The sequence below is a fragment of the Nannospalax galili genome, unplaced genomic scaffold (assembly GCF_000622305.1).
Source record: "Nannospalax galili isolate Female #2095 unplaced genomic scaffold, S.galili_v1.0 scaffold227, whole genome shotgun sequence".
Classification (NCBI taxonomy): Eukaryota; Metazoa; Chordata; class Mammalia; order Rodentia; family Spalacidae; genus Nannospalax; species Nannospalax galili.
Genome location: NW_008360303.1, coordinates 10,254,794 through 10,270,144, shown reverse-complemented (window position 1 = coordinate 10,270,144; position 15,351 = coordinate 10,254,794). Strand labels below are relative to the sequence as shown.

At 44.0% G+C, this 15,351-nt stretch overlaps 1 protein-coding gene across 4 annotated transcripts in view; it reads left to right on the top strand.

The window, feature by feature from the left end:
- Rgl1 (ral guanine nucleotide dissociation stimulator like 1) overlaps positions 1–7,280 on the top strand; it is a 351,061-nt gene extending 343,781 nt beyond the window's left edge. For all 4 annotated transcript variants that reach the window (XM_029559234.1, XM_008824291.3, XM_008824289.3 and 1 more), the window contains 2 exons: positions 1,843–1,957; positions 4,846–7,280. In XM_029559234.1, the coding sequence (XP_029415094.1) occupies positions 1,843–1,957; positions 4,846–5,033 (303 nt within the window). In that variant the 3' untranslated portion in view covers positions 5,034–7,280. The remainder of the gene's footprint in view (positions 1–1,842; positions 1,958–4,845) is intronic.
- The last annotated feature ends 8,071 nt before the right edge of the window (positions 7,281–15,351 follow it).

The window sequence follows — 15,351 nt, the reverse complement described above, 5'->3', positions numbered from 1 at the left end:
GAGTGTTAATACTAACTAGTTATATGTAACTGTTAGCCCCAGTAGCTTTTATCTTACAAAGTAATAAACAGTGGAGGAAAGCACTTAGCAACTGTCCTCATTTTCTAGCCTGGCCTTTTTCCTAAACAGGAAGCTTAGGTTTTTATACTTAAATCTGTCTTAGGCTAACATTTATCCCACAGGTGTCGTTTTCCCTATAGTTTTACACTACTAGTCTACTTTGAGCCCATTTGGGGAGAATTTCCTTTAAATTATTAAAAAACTGTATTTTTTTCCTTTAGAATTTTATGTGTATTGACTCATCCTTTGTCAATAGATATGCCAGACGTTTTGGTAATAGGCAAATGAGCAAGGCCTTTATTACTTACATGGACCCTGCTGTAATGCATGCTACTTCTTGAATCGCGAACACCAGCTGCTGCCCTGGTCTCAGGGAGGTGCTACCATGCTCAGAATGCAATGATAGAACTCCTTGGAGGAAATCGGACTCTGTGGTGTGTGTGTGTGTGTGTGTGTGTGTGTGTGTGTGTGTGTACACAAGCATGAACAGGAATGTTTTCTCACCTCCTGGTGAGAAAAGCTTTTCTTTTAATAATAATCTGAGTTTTCATTCACTTCTTTTACACTTAAAGAAATCACTCATGTCTCCCCATCACTTTTTTCTTTTTCTTTTCTTTTTTTTCCTTCTTTCATTTATTTATTTTTATGGGTCTTTTGGGTACTCTAACATCCCCCCCTCTGAAGAGGTAACCCTAAAATCTTTTAAGGATTAGCTACAAGCTCCCAAATATTTTTGACGTTTTTGGCCTTTGGAACAGAGTATGTGGCTAAGAAGCCCAAGGACATTTGGACTTTTAGCCAAGAAACTGACTACTTTTCTTTGGGGTCTTTTTACCCAAACTGCCTAGCCAATTCCTACCTCCTATTCTTATCACACCATCCAGGCTGCTCTGGCTTCATTTGTGTTTTAAAGACATATAGATGATTTAATTTTTTAATTTAAAAATATAATTAATTAATTTTTATTTCATGTGTATGAGTGCTATGCCTGCTTGTGTGTAAGTACATCTGTGTCATGTAGTGCCCATGGATAACAGAAGAGAGCATTGGATACCCTGGAACTGGAGTTATAGACAGTTGTTAGCCACCATGTGGAGGTGCTGGGATTTGAACCCAGGTCTTCTATAAGAAAAGCCACCAACAGAAGTTGATTTTTAGTGAAGTCTTTACATATAATTACAGATCTTAAGTGTTCAGTTCTTTGAGTTTTAAAACCTATATATTTCTGTGTAGACACCACCTTGAATCTAAATGAAAAATATTTCCAGCCCCCAAGACTCTGTATGCTCTTTGCAATCAGTCTTCTTTAGTCTTGAGGCTAGTTTTCTAATTCTGAAGATGTAGGTATTTTGGTTTTGTTTCTCTGTTTTTATTGTTTTTTTTTTTTTTTTTTTTTTTTAAAGAATGGGCTCTGATGTCATCTAATCTTAAATGTCTGGTTTCTTTTACGCAACATTTTTGTGAGATTCACCCAGGTCTCCCTGTATCCCCGACTGGCCTGCAACTGGCTTTGTAGACCAGGCTGGCCTCTGTTTCTCAGAGATCTACCTACCTTTGCCCCCCTGGGTGCTGGGATTAAAGGCATGTGGCACCTTGCCTGGCTGTTACAGATAGTCCTGGGTTTGGAACTCAGGAGTCCTGGCTCTTTGTCTTGTTCTTAGACCTCCTAATCCATTTTTCCCAGAGAAGCATGTCCCACACAAGACAGCAGGAATAGGAGGCTCAGGAAACTCAGGGAAGCATGAAGTGAAATACTTCAGGGATGCACTTATGTCTTTGCAGTTGACAAGCCAAGATAAGACCCCCGCTGTGATCCAGAGAGCAATGCTGAAGCACAATCTCGACTCAGACCCAGCTGAGGAGTACGAGCTGGTGCAGGTCATCTCGGAGGACAAAGGTGAGCACGCATCCCCTTTGCCTGACAGGTGCTGGCAGCACACATGTTCCCCAGATGCTGACAGTAGTAAAGGGCTATCATGTGTGTGTGGAGAGAGAGAGAAAGAGAGAGAGAGAGAGAGAGAGAGAGAGAGAGAGAGAACATATGAGTAGCATATTTGCACATGTGTATGTATATCTCTGTGTGTATGTAGAGCCAGAGGAGGACCTGCTCTATTACTATTACTCCTTATTCTGCTGAGATAGGGCCTCGCACTATGCCTGAGCCAGCCTGACAGCCAGCAGGCCCAAGCCATCCTCCTGTCTCTACCCTTGATAGGGCTGGGTTATGGGTGCCTAGCCACAGCCAGATTTTTACCAGAGTGTTGGATCCAAACTCAAGTTCTCATGCTTATACAAGCACTCTCATCCAGAGCCATCTCTCCAGCCCCCATAGTGCTGTTTATTAATGGTGTAAGGTGAGAACCCTCACATCCCCTCATTATGGAATCAAGCTCTCAAGCTCTTCACCCAACCCCCAGCTCTTGGGTTTCTTGTTTGTTGTTTTTCTTCCCCAAACTTTTGCTGAGAATTCCTCCTGCCCATTGCTTGTGTGCTTCTCATGGAGTATGTTTATGACGCAGTCTCTGTGTGTCAAGAGAAGTGGATGGAATCTGTTGGGTCTTGGCAGGTGGCCACACATCTCCTTTGCCTGACACTGGGCTTCTCAGTGGTATGTGAGCTGAAAGCAGTCCATGTCTGCTTTTAGCCCATCATTCGATGTTTTAGCCCATCATTTGTGAGAGGCTTTCTTTTTATTTATGATCAATCTTTAGCAGCCAAAGTTTCTATTTAGGAGTTTCTAACCTCACCCTTACATCGAGGCAAAGAACTGGTGGTCTATGGAATGTGTCTGTGCAGCCAGGAGCTCCTTATTTATAGAAATCATTTTTAGGAGGATACTTTGGACAAATAACCAGCCCTGAGTATATCTATTTGCTCATTTGAGTTGGGGTTGGGTTTAGAGAGAAGGATGCAGGCTGGTGAATAACTCTTCTGTCACACTGACTCAGTCAGAATGAGACTCTTCTCTGAGAGCAACAGGAACAGCACACATTGTTGACTGAGGCCAGTCCTGCCTGTCACAGACCCATACCCACTGTCCCATCTTAATGGCGGGCTCTGCTCACCAACAAAGAACACTTTCCTCCCCATAATGCAAGAGGGGAATTATAAAAGATGATGGTCTGGGATGGGGACAGCTATTCACTCTACATTTGGCCAACAGATTACCAGAGTTCTGTCTGAGGCTCAGAGATGAGTGGCTAAAATTAAAAAAGCACCTTTTCCTAAATATTAAAAGCCGCAGTCTCTGAGCCAATCCTTTTCCAGATACCTACTGGAAGTTTTCTCAGTCAGTTCTTCTGCTCCTTGGGCTGTGGGACAAAACTTTCTCAGTTATAGCTTTTATGGAATGTGTGTGTTTGTGGGTGCACATGTGTGCAGGGATCCACTGGCTCAGCCTCCTCAGTGCTAGGATTACAAGCATATTCCCCCACATCCAGCTTTTTTATGTGGGTTTTGGGGATCAAAGTCAGGTCCTCATTGCCTGCAAGGAAAGCACCTTAACTGACAAAGCCAACTCCCCAGCTCTTAACTATAACATTTAAATGCAACACCAAGGGAGGCCACTGGGTCTAAAGATCTAGAGGACCAAAGATGAAGGCTGGGCCCAGCTGTCACCAGCTGGGTGATCTCGGGTACAATGCTTGACCTTGTCGGCCATGGTCTTTACTGAAATACCTACAGACAATAACCCTTTGACTCCTCATACATCACAGAGTGATTGTGAAGTTAATGGAATAATGTACCTGAAGGCGCTTTGAAGAAATGCTAAGTGATGTATAACTGGGAGGGATATTGTTGTGGGTCCAGGAATAGGTGGGCAAGAGTGAGACACTTTGAGAGGGATAGTTCTTGTGGCATGTTAGGGACATAATATGCCAGTCATTGAAAGCCTCATTGTCTTGGTCTTGCTGTGGGGCAGTGTGAAAAGTTCACTGAAGTTCATTGAACACAGGTCTGTAGTCAGCGGCTCCTGCTGCTTTCTTCCACAAAGCCAACCCCACTGGTACAAAGCCAAGTACCCATATTTGCCCATTTTAGTCTCTGACTTTTAGATAGTCATTGCTCCTAAGTGCTGAATGTTTCTCTCTTAAATATAAGCATGAATCAAAATAACTTTGCTTGGATCATTTGATATTACATTGGTGACAAGCCTTGTTCAGAATTTGTGGGTATCTAGTTGGGAGTCACTGAAGTTGAAAATAGCTTAAATGTCAGCATTATGCACTGCCTTATACAGATGCTGTCTAGTGTTAAAAAGCAAAATCTGAATAAAGCAGTGACTCAAAAAGAGTAAACAACCAGTTTGACTTGAGATTACTTCAAAAATATTTTAATAATCCAAGAGAAGGGTTCTGGAGAATGTTGTAGGTTTTCTATGTTTTATTTCTTTGACGTCCCTTAGTCTTGGGAAAACTTGCATGCCTGAGCGCACGAAGCTGGCACAAGGTGGAAGACAAGGGTTCTCATTCCAGCCGTGCAAGTCAGTGGCTGTGATCCTGTTCTTCTCCTGGTGTTTTGGCCTTTGTTGCTCGCTTTTTGCTTTAACACACTGTTTGAGGAATAAGTCATGGGTTGGGGGAATTCTGAAACTTATTTGCACTTGGTTTCAAATAGGGATTAAGTTATTGGGACCAGTTCTGAGGATGTTCTCATTGCCTAGCCCAGGTCATATTCAATCAATGAAGGCCTCCTCCCAGCATTGTGTTTGGGCAGGGTTGACACCTGCCTGTTGGTGCTAGGCTGCCCCTCTCAAACTGACCAGCTGCTCTTTGTCCTTTCCAGAACTGGTGATCCCAGATTCAGCAAATGTCTTTTATGCCATGAACAGCCAAGTGAATTTTGACTTCATTTTACGAAAAAAGAACTCAGTGGAAGAGCAGGTGAAGCTGCGGAGTCGGACCAGCTTGACATTGCCCAGGACAGCTAAGCGAGGATGTTGGAGTAACAGACACAGCAAGATCACCCTCTGAAGGGATTGATAGACCCCTGTTTGCCAAAGGCAGAGTGGGTCTGAGAACAGGCTGTGGTAACTGCAACTACCACCCAGTGTTAGGGGATCACTGGTGAAGCCAACAGATATTTATTGGATACAAATGATGTACAAAGCACTGTGTGGGGAGAGTGGACGTCAACTTGACATGAAAAGGATGAATGACTCACTGATGCTCTTTGACTTATTTGAGACTGAAATACAAAAGTGTCCACATTGATAAATATATATGCACACATATCTCGTGTATATATATATATATATGTGTGTGTGTGTGTGTGTGTGTGTGTGTGTGTGTGTGTGTGTGTGTGTATAGGTATATAAGAGGGACTTTATGGGATATTCTGGACTATGGAAAAACCAATTTGCACAATGGCCTGGGAAACTGAGGTCACTTTTTACAGGGAAATAGAAGGGACTGAGAACCTAATCTCATACCTTCCAAGTAAATAGAATCAGACCTACCAGTGCAGAGTATTCCTCATGCCAGTATTACAAGAAGTCCAAGCTTTGTTTTTGTAAAGGGAGAGGATTTCTTTCTCAGTCACTTGCTACCAGGTGGAACAACTGCAGAGGTTGGAGTGGCCACAGGCTGTATGAAAGGCCGCCATGGAAAGGTTTGGATGAGTCAGTGGTCTACACCCCTGCCCGCAAATGCCACTTTTTGGTCCCCAGAGAAGGATCTGGAGGAGTGTCAGAGGCCTGTGTGCCTTGCTGGTCACCATCACAATGCCTCTGGAGTCAACACAAACTTGTTTGTTTCTGGAAACCCTGTTGTGTTTCTGTGTTCTCCTAAAGAACATATCATATTCATTATTGCACAAGTAGCCATGGTCTTCGGTGACTTATCAGCCAGAAGAGAAGGCGCAAAGCAATGGTGACATGTTTGGACTCTTTCTGTTGTGGGATGCCACTGCTCATCGCCTTTCTGATTGCTTTTTGCATGTAAAACTGTGTGTCTAGAGTCTTCTGCCATCTGGATCTTAGTACCTCTATATTATGTGCAATTTGTTCCTCAGGTGTAGGCATTTCTACTGCGATTGACTACATTTGATCATTTCAAGCTTGTGAAAGATTTCTGAGCAGAGATTTCCCTGTTAATAGCCCCTCAGAAAATGTCCCCTGCTGATAACAGCATCTATTTTACTTATTAACTTTTGTAGCATTCCTGTGCCTAGTCACAGGGAAAGAAACGGGACTGCATACAGTATCTCAGCCCTTTCTCAAGAGGTACATCCTTCTAGATGGAATCAATGGCATTCTTTTTCACATCCCCACACCTGCTCTCCTAGCATCACAGTTTTGCCTGTAGTAACACCATCATACACTCCGTTCCAAATCTGAGCTATGCTGGTGTTTAAACTAAAAAGCCATATGTGAAAAGTTGACATGTGTAAGAAGCACTTTCAGATCATTGTCCTTTTTTAAGAAAAAAATTTTCCCCAAATACCAGTTTTTATTCCAAAAATAAAGAGAATGAACCTAGAATATGAAGTCTAGATTGTAACTTGGAGCATTCCCCCCCCCCAACCCTGTACTATAGTTTCCAAACGTTGTGTGGGATTTATGTCATGTAAATAGCCATATGAATTCAGCAAAAAACACCGGGAAAAGTTCAGAGCTCTGTGGCAGTGGACCAAAGAATGAGCCAGGAACTCTTCAGAGTTCCTTGGTTTTCCTAGGAGACTGGACTGTGTACTATGAAGACCAGCAAAGTATCAACTAGTCAAAAAGCACTTTCTTCTGTTAGTGAGCCTTGTTTGGTTTGTGCTTCTGTGAGTTGAGGAGAGATGACCAGAGTTGCAGCCATCGTGAAAGTTAAGTAAATGTAGCCTCAGCCTGACTTTCTTGGTGTCAAGGTCAAGACGTAAATGCAGAACTATTGGCCTAGTTTAGGGTGTTGCTACCAAGACATCCATGTTATACCCATGTTCTCACCCTGTGTATTTATACTGTACATGTACAGCATAGATTTGTATACTGCAATGTAAAAAAATATATATATTTACCTTTTTAAAAAGACAATGGAATTCCAAGGAGATAAAACACGGCCTCATTTATTTAATGCCACTTCAGTTGTCCTAAATTGCTTCCTGGTGAACAGCTGGGCACTGTTTTCAGCTGCTCGCATGCTTGTCTTTCTGCATCTCCAGCATCTGTTTACCTTTTGGTTAAACTAATAAACTGATTTGGGACTTGGTTGGCATGTGCTGCCAGACCCAAAGGGCTTGCTTGTATCTGGAGTGTTAATCACGTGAGTCCTAGGTTCTGAATTGAACAGCATTCAGAAGCCTTTTCTGGCTCACACCTGGAGGGACAAGAAGGAGAGCAAGTGGCAGAGGGTCCTCCCCACTGGCAAAGATTATTAACTTAAAGGGGAAGTGATATCCTTAGAAGACTTGAGTCAGGTGGTAATGGGCGGTAATGCTAGGTTGCTACTTTTAGGAGCCATGCCGTGAGGCTGCCTTTTATAAACAGGAACTTGGAGTGAGGCTACAAGGTAGTTATTGCCATCTGACTGAGGGCCTGTCTCCCATGCAGTAACGGTACCTTCTGGACAGCTGTGGAACCTTCTGGGGTGCTCCAAAAGTGAGGACAATCTTTATAGAAGGGGAAAGGTCTTCCTAGGTGTTGTGTCTCAGTTGACTTCACTCAACACACAAACAATATCATCATTTTTCATACTTGTTACCCAAAGCTTCCCAGGATTATTTACAAATGGATTCTAAGTTGATCCAAATTATAATCTTTTAGTGGCACTTTGGAATTTTAGAGAGAATGAAATAGTCTTTAATAGGGAATTGATAATGTGGGGGTAGGAAGTTTTTTTTCTTAAATTATGTGTGTAATTTGTGTGTAGATCTGTATGTGAGTATATGCATGTGAGTTCTGGTGCTCACAGAGGTATCTGATCCCCTGGTGTTACACATGGGTTCTGAGAACTGAAACCAGGGTCTTCTGGAAGAGCAGAATGGACTCTTAACCTCTGTGCCATCTCTCAAATCCAGGTAGAAACAAAATTTTAACCTCTGGCACTAGGTAACTACTTTTTCAAACCATTCTAGAAAATAAGTTCCCTTGTTCTATATGTTTCTAGAAACTTGTCCTGGAGACTTTTGCTTGAAGTACTGATGTCTTCAGATTGCCTTCTCTGAGGCACTGTCAAGTTCTTCACCCGGTGCCAGACTGCAGGAGGCACAGACCATTGCCTCACTCTCTGGCTTCAGTGTCATCAAGAAGTTCCAAACACTAAGTGTCTTTCTCTACAGATATCTTCAATTCCGACAGAAGTCAATTACATTGTCATTTGAATTGCTGTTTCATTAAAATGAAATATTTCTGGGGGTATTTATTAGGCTAGCATAGACTAGATTACAACCAAGAAATCTCAAAAACTTAAACCACAGATTTCTTTTTTCATTTGTATGAACGTCATCAAAGCTAAGCAAGTCTTTGTACCGGTGTCTCGAGGCCCCAGACACCTCCCATCTTGCAATTCTAGCAGCCTGGTTATTTCCTTCAAATCACAGTGGTGATTAAAACAAAGGTTATTCAATCTCAACTCTTTTGACTGCCTTAGACCAAAGTATGCATGCCACCTCATCCACAGCTCATGGCCCCATCACCATGAGCCCAGGCTGGTGTCTGTGTAGAGGAGGCAGGACAGGTAGACTACTGGAGAAACTGGTGATCACTACTGTCCCTGCCTTCTTCCTAGGATGTTCCACAGCTGCCAAAGACAGCATTTGGAAGAAGTGACAATAAAGGCCCATGGTGGGGCCACACAGAGCAAAGAGAAACCAAAGAGAAGAGATGTTTAAGGGGGAAAATGTCAGAGTGATTTAAATTTGTCTCAAAGGCAGAGAAATTCAATAAGAGCCAGTTGGTTTTAGATTAGAATTTGGAAGCTACTGGGTGTGGTGCCTCAGTATCTCTACCCAAAAACCTATAACCTGAGTGAAAGTAATTCATTTACTTAGCAGTTTGAGGAATCCAGTTTAAGCCATAGCTCCTCTTCCCTCTCTCCCTCCCTTTCTCTCTCCTCTTTTTTGGGGGGGGGAGCTGAGTCAAGGTCTATGTATTCCAAGCTGGTTTATCTTTCTGGGAGACTTGGTGGCCCAGTGATCAGTGCCCAAGTGCTGTAATCATAGCTTCTCAGGAGAAATCATTTTATCCCCACTATCATTTGTTACCAGAACCCTATGTTGTATTACAGGGACAGTTTCTTTCAGAAGCATAAAAGTGGTGTTAGTGTATCATATTAAACAAGAAGAAAGAAAAAGAACAGCAAATAATTCAAACTATTTCTAAATTGCTCCCATGCTTCCCCATGCCCCAAATCGAAGTGCCAGATTTGAAGTGGAAGAAGCCTTCTAAAGAACACTGTTAGTTTTCTCCTAGACATCTGTGACCTTCATTTATATGACAGCTAACAGCCAAACCTGCATAATCTTCTATGAGAATGTACAGTATGGTCTATGTATATGATAGTTTACTGAATAATCAGTATATGAGATTCATGAATTGGTGCTATAGACTTGTATCAGAGAGGGAGGGAGGGAGGGAGGGAGGGAGGGGGAGAGAGAGAGAGAGAGAGAGAGAGAGAGAGAGAAGACATTGCTAGAAGCTTTGGAGAGGCTGAAGTTTGCAGTTTGAGGTGGGTGGGATTTGACTGCAGAGAGGTGGGACTTCCTGGCCACTTGCCACCTCAGGCAAGTTGCGTTATTCACCTGTTACCTTATATGAAAAGCAGGGAGGCGTTCCCGTTCCTTGAGGTTCTGAGGTTCATGTAGTGCTGAATGACAGCACACATACACAAAGCTCTTCACTTGAGTGCACAGTGTCAGCTAGCTGCTGCCATTCCTTCTGGCCTGGGGGAAGCCATGTCCTTAAGCCCCCAATGTCCTTGGCTGAGGGAGCAGCCAAATGGTCCAGATGGGAGATGTGAAACTCTTGAGAGGTGGGGCTTCCATGTGTGGAACAGGACCCTGGGAAAATCTCAGCCTACTGCAGCCTGACTGACTCATGGAATTGGGGAAAGACTGACTCATGGAGTTGGTGCATGCCCGGGGCCCCTGTAGCTTGTTTCTTGGCTATGACCCAAAAGAAAGCCCTGAGCGGCAGTGTCTCTCTCAGGGTCTCTTCCTTCTTAGATGTCCTCTGCAAGCTGACAGGGAAGACTTCTAACAGAAGCCTTGATTCTGGGTCCTCCGCTGTGTCAGTTCAGTCTCTGCATCTTTCCTGAAGGAAAGGGCTTTGGCTCCAAAGGCCTTATCCAGAGACTGAGAGTCTGCATATGGGTTGTTGCTGTTCCACAGCATTTATGGCACCAGAAGTCCTACCACCCTTCACAGGCTCAACCCCAGCCCTGTCTCTCCCACTATGGTAGGTGTAAAGGATAAACTCACTTTAAGGACTAGGCTAACACCACTTCTTCTAAGCCTCCCTCCTTTCACTGGTTTCTCTCTGGGTTCCTTCCTTGTCCAGTCTGCACCGACATCAGTATCTCCAGCCATGGCTTGGCTCCCTCTGTCTCCCCTGTCCTTGCACTTATCTCCCACAATCCCTCTGGGCAGCAGGACTTTGCTCTGCTGACTCTCACTTTCCTCTCCCCTCACATGCTCTGAGGGCTCTCACAGGCAGCTCTTACCCTCAACTCTGCCATTTCCTCCCCAACACCCTGCTTGGACAAGGACACAGTCCTATCAAGTTCTCACAAATCAGGCTGGCTTTCAGAGAGCAGTTCAAAGCCTGTAAATCACACCATCCACACTCACAAGTCAGTTCCTGCCTGTGCGTCCACTCCAAAGTCTTTGAGCGGGGAGGTGAGAGGGGAGGTGTCTGCTAGTGATTGTTTTCTAAGCTTCTCTGTAAAAAAGAGTGCACCCTAAAAGATCAAGTTCTTCCGGGAATAAGAGTCTGGCTGCTCCTAGACTAGAAACTGCCCAGGGGAGCTCTTGAGGTCTTTAAGCATTTCAAAGCAGATGCTCTACAAGTGTTCAGACATGGAATTTTACTTGATCACCCATTTCAGGGGAAACTATAAGGAGGGGTCTAAAAATAAGTGCAGCTGATTAAGAAATAGAGGACAAACTCATTTTCTTATGATTCTTCATGCTTTCCACTCTGTCCCAGGTCAGAGGGTGGGAGGATGGCTTTAGCTTTGGGCTGGGAACAGCACAGCTGGTGTGGCAGGAACAACACAAACAAAGGCCATTTTAATTATGAGCACCTAATTAAAACACACACACAGTCACTCACACAGGCGCTCACACACACAGTGGAGAAAAGGAGGGAAGACAGGAGAGATAGAGGACCAGGGAAATAGAATTTTAGGTGAATTCAGAGCAGAAAGGAAGCCAGCCTCCTGGTCAACACTAAATTTTAATGGCACCATCCACCATTTACCCCGGGATCCCACTCAGTATTTGATACTTCCATCAAAATTTCTTCATGGCGGGCCCGGTGTGGTAGCATACACCTTTAGTACCCAGAGGCAGATGGATCTCTGTGAGAATGAGGCCAGCCTGGTCAAGTTCCAGGCAAGCTGGGGCTATAGAAGACCTTGTCTCAAAACCACCCCACCTCCAAATTCTTCATGAACACTCACCCAGGGCCCATGGTCCATGTAATCTTTTATAGCATAATGTGCTAAACTCACCATCATTAGTTCTCTTTTCTAAGCAGGCAACAGAATAGCCCACCTTGACTTTTCTTCCATGCCTGGCCAGTGCTGACCACGTCATCAAATGCTCACAGGGGACCCTGCCAGTCCTTTCTCCTTCCAGCCTCCTCCCTTTGCCACAGTAATCATAATGTCTCTGGGTACAAGGTTTACTTTTAATTAAACATCACCACAAACTACAATGTGACCATAGAACTTCCGAAGCTGCCTGCCTGCTCTTAGTTATCTGAACGTGCGGCCCATTGGATGCTGTTTTCTTCTCAAATATCCCCCTCATTTTAACTTGATTTTGTTTTTAACTCTGTAGTGAATTAATTCTTTTGTCAGTCATGGAGATCACCTCTGGATCATTTTTTCTTCCTGCTGCCTAGTCGGAAAGAGTATTGAAAACACAGTGTGGAAAGCCTCCTGGGAAGTCATCTTTACTTTAGTCACTGGCTGGAGTGACTTGCTCCAATCAAAAGTGAAAAACAATAAGATTTCCAAGTTTGTAGCCTGATGGGAACAGTTCTTGTTTCAAGCACCAACATTTTCCTTTTTTTTATTTATAGATTTTTTTTGTGTGTATTTCATACAGAACATCCCCAAACAATCTTATTCATCTTTATACCCGTATCCCAAATGGTACCCTCCCATAGCCTCCCCCCCACTACTGGAGCCCACTCCGTCATCCCTGTTACTGTCCACTGTGTTATCAGTGCACCCAGCTGTTCCGCAGTGCTTGTCCATCCACTGAGTCTAGTCAGCCTATCTAGATTCCTTGTTTTAGGAAGATCAGCTCTTGCTCATCTAGCAGCAATCATTTGCCAACATTCCTTTAATAAAGATTGGGGTCTGCTGTTCATTTTTCCATTTCTATGCTGGGTTATTGTCTGGGAGTCTCTTGGGCCACCCTGACCAATAACTCAAAGGAAGGTATCCCATGTCTGGCATTGCTTCTTGTTATGTAGCCTTTAGCTATACACATGGACTCTTAAAGAAATATACTTATCCCTTTAATCTTTGGTTATACTTTCCTTTTGGGTGTTTAAGATCATGCAGTTGGCCCAGATTAACCAATTTATTTTTACTCTTAAGGTCGTTTGAGGATCTGTTCCTCAGGGGTCACATGGGCTTGGGAGGAGCCCCTGGCTCCCTTCTTTCACCACTTCTATGTCAAGCATCAACATTTTCATGGAAACTCCTGCATTATGTGGCAGGAAAGCAACCAAATCTAGAATTCCTCCAGAAACAATAGCCTCTGTCTCTAGGATCAAACAGGATAGAGAAGGGAAACAAGTGACCTGCTACCATGACATAGTCCATCCTGTTTCTTGTCACCAATCCCAACATATCAACCTTTCTATTCCACTGACTACCCCCCATCATCCAAGATGGGCCTTTTCACAGTTCTGCCTTCATGGTATCTGGAATGCATCTCCATCTACCACACCCAGGCCTCCTCCCTCATCATTTGCAGACCTCCTCAGCAGGGCCAAGCTCTCTGGGACCCTACAACCCACTTTATTGCGGTCTCTGAAATCTAGCTACTTGTTTGCATGATTCAGCCTGTATTGACTGTGGATCTCACAGTAGTGCTGAACTTTCCTAGTCCTCTGAGTGTTTAGTGGTCATCACAGGCTTAAAGCATGTGTTCACGCATGGGTCTGGAGATTTTTTTTTTTTGGTGTGGGGGGCTAGGTTTGAAATCCTAGAATCACTAAGGCCAGCATGGATATTTCTCCCTCCCTCCCTCCATCCCTCTCTCCCTCCTTTCTTCCTTCCCCTCCCCTCCTCTCTCCTCTCCATCTCACCCTCTCTCCTCATAGTATTCCAGTATCTTTAATGGTTGGATAGACTGGCATGTTAACAAGGAAAGATGAGTACCCTCAATTTCCTCTGTGGGGGACTTCCTGTCTATATCCTAGAATCCATTTCAGTTTCTTGCACACCTGTGCTCACCTGTGCACAGCAGCCCCACAGCATAGTCAGGGTTGCAGCCACCCTGTCCTGTTTGCCGTGGGGATCACAGGACAGTTGATGGTCCTCTCTGGCGTCCAACACCCAGGGTCTAGTGTATACCCAGAAGTTCCAGCAGCGTTGGCCTCTGGCAAGGCTTTGAAGAATCAAGGAACAAGTGTAACTGAGAGCTAAGTTCTTTTGTTTTTCACAATGAGCTCCAGAAGGCAGTTTGTCACATTCCCACCCTGAAATAGCACAGCAAGGCAGAGCAGGGTGTGGGGACACCAACTCCTTTCCTTCCACTTCCTGCAGCAGTTGAAAAAAAACCCACAGCAAGGCCCAGATGATGAGTCCTCTGCAAACTGCGGGTGCCCAGGACCCACACAGCAGCACCTGCACTGCCAAAGCCGGCTTGTCTTGTCAGAACATCCCAGCGGAATCCTGAGAGGAGCCCAGGTGGGGTTCCGTCTCTGAGGCATGGAGCCAGAGCCAAAGGAGAAGCTCTGCCCTGGAGTTCTCTCATGGTACCACAGAGGTCGGATGTCTTAGTTTAAGATGGAAAGGGAGGCAGGACAAACTGTGAGGTCAATTAACCTCTGGATTACTGAAGAGATGACCTTTAAAAGTACTAGATCTGCAGTTTATAATGTTCACATGAACACTCAGGATCCAAACCCGAGCAGGCAGAAGCACAGTCTGGACTAACAGAACTAGAACTTTATTCACAGTAGAACAGTCCTGACCTATCCATTCTAGAATTGAAATCCAAAGATTTTAAGAATAAAAATTCTAAAATCTGCCAGACCAGCTGACAGGGAAAATGGGAAAAAAATTCTCCATTAAAGGAAACAACACAAAAATCAACTCAGACTTCCTCCTCTCCCCCATACCCCAGCCACCTCACACCCCATTTAAAAGCATCATTAAAGCCAGGTACGCATGCAAATTGCAAATTGCAAACAAAATACCAAATACCCAAGGAAACCTTAGGAATCCCCTAAGGATTTTTCACTAGTTCTCTGATGCTCTTCCTGTTTTTCTAAAAAAGGAGAGTCAAGTTTTGACAGCTGTGTCAAACTGGAGTTGGATGAGACCCCTTTCCTCAGCTTCAGCTGATCAGTCTGCAGAAAAGACTATCAACGCCAACAAGGAAGGAAGGGTGGCTGAGGTAAACCACCATGAGATGCCCTCACATGCCTGATCTGGACACCATGACATGGTCCAACTCTGCATTTAATGTAAAATTTCAATTTAAAAAGTAGAAAGGAGTTTCAAGGGACATCTTTGAGAAAAGGTATCTATCTAGGATTTTGACTCTGAAAGTTGATTTGTCCTAAATCTGTTGTCTGTTTCCTTGTTTCTGATAAAAAAATCTCCCACCTATAGTAGGGAATAATTTGTTCTGAACTGGTTAGACTCTCAGCTACAGGCTTCCTGAAAAAATCCAGGCTGTGAAATTCAGGGATGGGTCATTGACCCATCTATATTGACCATGTGTTGAGAGCTTACAACATCTATTTCTCTGCCTCACCTGACAATATTTTCTCCATGGTTTTGAAAATAAATAATTCAAAATATAGTGAAAAACCCAGGCAAGGACTAGCCAGAAAATTTTCCTGTCTCTTAACAGTGACTCATAAAACTCACACCTGCAGTTCCAGGCCAAAGAGTG